This window comes from Engraulis encrasicolus, chromosome 12, assembly GCF_034702125.1.
Source record: "Engraulis encrasicolus isolate BLACKSEA-1 chromosome 12, IST_EnEncr_1.0, whole genome shotgun sequence".
NCBI classification, from domain to species: Eukaryota; Metazoa; Chordata; class Actinopteri; order Clupeiformes; family Engraulidae; genus Engraulis; species Engraulis encrasicolus.
The window spans coordinates 33,301,917-33,308,128 of NC_085868.1; the positions used below are offsets into that span (position 1 = coordinate 33,301,917).

Here is a 6,212-nt window from a genome sequence, read left to right on the forward strand (position 1 = left end):
GGGCGCTGGGAGGCTTGTGATGAGGTCCAGGGGGCATTTATTAAAAAATGTTGAGAACCACTGGACTAGAACTTAAACCAAATAAGGAGTATGCGTTCGTAAACTGCCACTCTGAGCACTGCAAGCACACGGCAATAACAGCTTTGTACATTTATAGAGTGGAACGCTCTATCTTGTTTTCAAACCATAAGCAGTGTTCTCGTAGCCATGGAGTTCACAATGTCATAATGTCACAATGATTTGGGAGAGATTCTACGACCGTTCTAGATTATGGTGCTGTTTATACATACCTGGGTATTTTGATAAACGAACATTTTTCTTCTCTACGCTAAGCGGAATATTTTCGTTCACATCAAAACTCAAAAGCATAAATATGCTGTCATAAATACGTTAAGTCTGTGCGCCGTAAGTAGAGTGCCATTCAAGTCTGCGTTTATCTCTGTTTATATACAAACGCTAACCGGAATTTTTTTTTTGTAAATCTCCACTTTTGCCTGAGTTTTTTTTTAGCTTCGTTTATAGAGGGAAAACCTTCGTTTGTTTGTGAACGAAAGGCACAACCGAAGGGGAAGGTCTTCGTATATCAAAATACCCGGGTATGTATGAACAGCACCTATGTGTGAAGACTTGTGAAAGTGGTAGTGGTAGTGGGGTAACCCTTTAACAGGCATCTTTCATGATGGCCTGTAAAAGCCTTTCATTCATTTCCCATCTGCCAGGCCCTATCTGCATTGAGGAAAGCACCCTTTATGAGTTTCAAAGCCCACTAAAGATGTGCAAATTGCCGGGGTAGTTAACAGTTAATGACTTGAGTGGGGGCCTGAGGTAGTGATACAGTACATTTGACCATGAAGATGTGTTGGAGGTTAAGTGGAGTTTGCACTGTAAACTACAAACATCACTGGAGTGCAATTTGAAAGGTGAATGTGATTTTTTTGTATAAGGAAATGACATTTAAAAGCACATATTAATATGGAAAGGTATTCCTCGATCTCCCTCCCTCCCTCCATCCTTCTCCTACCCTCTCTTTCTGTCTCTCTCTCTAGTACACTTGTATTTGTACTAAACAGTGACAGGTGAGACATTTCTCCCCTATCACACAACTCTGTACACTACCAGCTTTATGATCCTTTCACTCATTGTCTTCATGCACATTACCAGGATATACAGTATGTTCTTCTTATTTCTCTACCTTCTACACCACAACAATATATCATAGATGTATCTCATTACTGGTCATGCTAATCTTGTCTACCTCAACTCACAGAGTATGTTTTTTGCACATTTGTCTACCTCAACTCACATAATGTGTTTTGTATAATTCCCTTTTTATTTTTCTGTAGTCTTTATTTTTTTCACCTCCCTGACTATTACCAAATGTCCATGTCCATATGGGCATTATGTGTGTGTATTTATGTAAGCTACCTGACACCTTAATTTGAAACTTTAAACCCCCTTGGACCAATAAAGTTACCCTACTTACTCTATGTCAGTATGTAGTGGTAGTTTGTTTCAGCTGTTAGTATGACTGCTTGTATAATTATTTGGTTATGATTTTATTTGGTGTTAAAAGTGTACAGAATTGAGTTGTGAGTGCACCGAATAAATAGGCATGTGAAAATTGAACACACATTTACGTAATTGGCCCTTTTATTGAATACTGAAGGGCACCCCAAGCTCTTGTAATCCATTTCATTAGTGCTTCACAGAAAAAATAAAATATTTGTAAAAAATACACTGTTTCCGCAACACTTTTGATCTTAAAAGTAAGGACGAGCCTAACATTCAATGACGTATACACCACTTTGTCATTGTATCATTGAAATTCAATATGTCATTGCACCATTGTGCATTCAATTCATGTAGAAAGTATCAAAAACAAAGAGGACATTGGATTTTTTTTCCTTTGGTGCACATCAGTGTAGGGGCTCTCAAACTTGTTCCAGGTAGAGAAAATCTGAGGCACTCAAGGGTTCACTTTTTCCCTTTTTATTTGGCTACAATGCCAGCTGATCTCGGCCCTTATGGCCAAAACAATTGTAACCACGAGTGTCTCAAATGTTCTATACCTGGATCATGTGGAAAGTAGACTTTAATACTCCTCGCCCTCCTCTCCCTCCCCTTCATCTCCGATGCTGTCTGTGCCCACCTCCTCATAGTCCTTCTCCAGGGCAGCCATGTCTTCTCTGGCCTCTGAGAACTCGCCCTCCTCCATGCCCTCTCCCACGTACCAGTGCACGAATGCCCTCTTGGCGTACATCAGGTCGAACTTGTGGTCCAGGCGAGCCCAGGCCTCGGCGATGGCGGTGGTGTTGCTCAGCATGCACACGGCCCTCTGCACCTTGGCCAGGTCACCACCGGGCACCACGGTTGGGGGCTGGTAGTTGATGCCCACTTTGAAGCCAGTGGGACACCAGTCCACAAACTGGATGGTGCGCTTGGTCTTGATGGTTGCGATGGCGGAGTTGACATCTTTGGGCACCACATCACCACGGTAGAGCAGGCAGCAAGCCATGTACTTGCCGTGACGAGGATCGCACTTCACCATCTGGTTGGCTGGCTCGAAGCAGGCGTTTGTAATCTCTGCCACAGATAGTTGTTCATGGTAGGCCTTCTCAGCTGAGATGACTGGGGAATATGTAGCCAGGGGAAAGTGGATACGAGGGTAGGGCACCAAGTTGGTCTGGAACTCCGTCAGATCCACATTCAGGGCACCGTCGAACCTGAGGGAGGCGGTGATGGAGGACACGATCTGGCCAATGAGCCTGTTGAGGTTGGTGTAGGTGGGACGCTCGATGTCCAGGTTACGTCTGCAAATGTCGTAGATGGCCTCGTTGTCAACCATGAAGGCACAGTCGGAGTGCTCCAGGGTGGTGTGGGTGGTCAGGATGGAGTTGTAGGGCTCCACCACTGCAGTGGACACCTGAGGAGCTGGGTAAATGGCGAACTCCAGCTTGGACTTCTTGCCGTAGTCGACTGAGAGACGCTCCATGAGCAGGGAGGTGAAGCCGGAGCCTGTGCCTCCACCGAAGCTGTGGAAGATCAGGAAGCCCTGGAGGCCTGTGCACTGGTCCGCCTGAAAGAGGGGTCAGAGGGAAAATGGGAAAAGGTCAACATGTGTGGAATGGAATGCATGTTTGGTGTTGCCATGGAGCTAGAACAGCTGTAAATTCTTAACCTGAGGTGTTTTGTGCAACCGGCCCCTGGGACATAGGGCCATTCAAAGCTGCTAATATTTTGATACTACTGCTAAGTCTCATAAAAGGTCTGCAACCATTTACGGGGCCCAGAACTTGTATCTGCTCCCCTGCTGCCTAGTCTCTGGGTCCGTTCCAATATGCAACCTTGCGTTCTCCACTTGTGCTTGTGGCCTCGTACCAGGAAGTAATACGTCGTGATGACATCACTGACAACAGCATTAGGCTATATTTCATTATCTTGCATAAGCTCATTTGCAAACTGGATGGTGAATGAAGAATAGTCCCCCAAAAATTGTTGTGGCTAGGCTGACAGTGGGGAAACTCAATTGTTTTCTCCATGGAGGCGGGGCATCAGCAAAAGTGAGGCCACAAGCACAAGTGGAGGACGCAAGGTCGCATATTGGAATGCACTCCATGTGTGTCTCCTGCCAGCCAGTGTTTCTCACCAGTTTGCGGGTCCTGTCGAGCACCAGGTCGATGATCTCCTTGCCGATGGTGTAGTGCCCGCGGGCGTAATTGTTGGCGGCGTCCTCTTTGCCAGTGATCAGCTGCTCGGGGTGGAACAGCTGGCGGTAGGTACCTGTGCGCACCTCATCTGGGAGAGAGCAAGAGGAGAAGGAATGCTAAGACCTCAGATGCTGTACATCAACAAATCAAAATAACGTCTGCACATACTGTAAGTACATTTGCGATGGCTGAAAATTTGCTCCTTTTTCATCTGTTGACTTGCTTGCTTAGGCCTATGGCTGCAGAAGCTCTAACACATGTAAACAGCTTTATGTTTCTGATTTAAAGGCCAACTTCCGATAAAACTCAGTTTTACTCACTCCTTTCGAAGATCGGACGGTCACCCCAAGTTAAACTCACTTGCAAGGCTCTCATAGCGGTGCGTCAACTCTCCTGGCTGTGTTTCCCGGTGTTTCCCAATTTACATAAATAATGCAGAGAAACGAGCGAATCACGAAAGCCTTTCTGTGTTTCGTCACGTCGAAAGAAGGCGTTGCCCACAAAGGTTTATATCGACCCATTTATCTAAAAACATGTCGAGTAATTTTTTTCTGCTTGTTTTCAAAACAAGCAACGTCTGGTGGCCCGAAACATTGCTTAGCTTAGCTATCAGCTGGTTGCTACTCTCAGGTACACACACAGCACAAAGCCTCATACATAAAGCCTGCTCACTCCTGTTGCTCCGTGCCTTCAGCTCGCCTAGGGGTCGCTGTCGAAAGAGCACAGCCCTGAATGGAGCCTGCACGCCTCCGTTGGCGCCCCTATAGTGCAGTACCACCCGGGGAAGTGGCGACTCTGTTTCCCATTACATTCTCTCCAAGAACTGGAGGACTGAGCCAATCAGAGACGCGTTTCTTTGAGAGCAGGAGGAGTGAGCCAATCAGAGACGCATTTCCACGAGAAACACGGAACACTCTCTTGTTTCTCCACAAGCCACCTTGCCAGCTTGCAAAAACGTCTTGAAACAAAGCAACCAGAACGTTTTTTAAAACAGGACCAACGCGTAACACATTCAATAACAATTGGGAACACGGCAATATTAATTAAATGACGTTGAGAGGCCATCTTTAAGGCAACTCTCTGTGTCTAAGGCAACTCTGTGTTTTTTTCTCACTGGGTCCCGCAAAGTTAATGTTTACCACTGTTATGACTCCTCATTCTGTATTTGCCTGACTGTCATCCTTGTAAGTCACTTTGGTCAAAAGTGTCTGTTAAATGTAATGCAATGTAATATCAGAGAGAGTAGAGAGAGAGAGAGGTTCCGTTGGGCCATTGTTTCAGGGTTCTATAATTGCAAGGGGGAAGGGGGGAAATCCCCCTTTTAGGCAGACCTAGGGACTGTTCTATTCAATGCTAGGAGTATTATGACACGCCCCTTTAGGCAGACCGGAACCTGGTCATGTTAGGTGCCCATAGAAAACTATTACATTGGCATATCTCTATACTTAAAGAATCTCTGGTAATGTTATGGGTTGCCTAAGGGCTCTACTGAGTGAGTGACACGATGCTCACCGATGACAGTGGGCTCCAGGTCCACAAACACAGCACGGGGCACGTGTTTGCCTGCTCCAGTCTCGCTGAAGAAGGTGTTGAAGGAGTCGTCTCCTCCTCCGATGGTCTTGTCGCTGGGCATCTGGCCGTCCGGCTGAATGCCGTGCTCCAGGCAGTACAGCTCCCAGCAGGCATTGCCAATCTGGACGCCTGCCTGGCCTACATGGACTGAGATGCACTCACGCTGCAGGTGGAGGGGATGGGGGGAGCACGGGAGAGATTAGAGCACCGAGAGAGAGACAGGTGGGTGGGTAGCACTTAGGAGAGATCGAAATACAGAGGGAAAAGATAGATAGATAGAGAGAGAGAGAGAGAGAGAGAGAGAGAGAGAGAGAGAGAGAGAGAGAGAGAGAGAGAGAGAGAGAGAGAGAGAGAGAGAGAGAATGGTTAAAGAAAGAGAGAGAGAGACAGAGAGTATTTAAAGATGGAGAGAGAGAGAGAGAGAGAGAGAAAGAGAGAGAGAGAAAGAGAGAATGGTTAGAGAGAGAGTGGAGGTGGTGAGAGTAAAAGTGGGACAGGGGGAAGAGAGGGAAAGGGGGAGCAGGGAGGAAGAGAGGGAAAGGGGGAGCAGGGAGGAAGAGAGGGAAAGGGGGAGCATGGAGGAAGAGAGAAAGTAATGCAGGGATGGTGGTGGAATAGAAGTTAAAAGCAGGAGAGGAAGTTTTTGAAATTAGGGCAAAAGCAGGGCAAAGGATATGTAAGGGCAAGGTAAATCAGAGCGATGAAGAGGTTTTACATCAGGCTCATGAGGTTTTAACTCCTATTGTAACTGCTTTAGTCATGAAAACGGACGTTTTTTTAAACAACTAAGCAAGGAAGCAAAATTTAATGAAATTATTTAAGTAAATTAGGAGTAAGTGACCCACAGTGACCCGCTCAAATACTTTACTTATTCAACTAGGACAATAACATTGGAAAACAAAACGTAGTAACTCTGTTTAGATTACATCCAAG

The 6,212-nt window shown here is 46.1% G+C and overlaps 1 protein-coding gene across 2 annotated transcripts in view; it reads right to left on the reverse strand.

Moving 5' to 3' along the window:
* Positions 1-1,654: 1,654 nt before the first annotated feature.
* The window catches only part of LOC134459689 (tubulin alpha-1A chain-like), an 11,680-nt gene continuing 7,122 nt past the window's right edge, over positions 1,655-6,212 (reverse strand). For both annotated transcript variants that reach the window (XM_063212073.1, XM_063212072.1), the window contains exons 2-4: positions 5,220-5,442; positions 3,647-3,795; positions 1,655-3,076 (exon numbers count right to left, since the gene is read on the reverse strand). In XM_063212073.1, the coding sequence (XP_063068143.1) occupies positions 2,093-3,076; positions 3,647-3,795; positions 5,220-5,442 (1,356 nt within the window). In that variant the 3' untranslated portion in view covers positions 1,655-2,092. The remainder of the gene's footprint in view (positions 3,077-3,646; positions 3,796-5,219; positions 5,443-6,212) is intronic.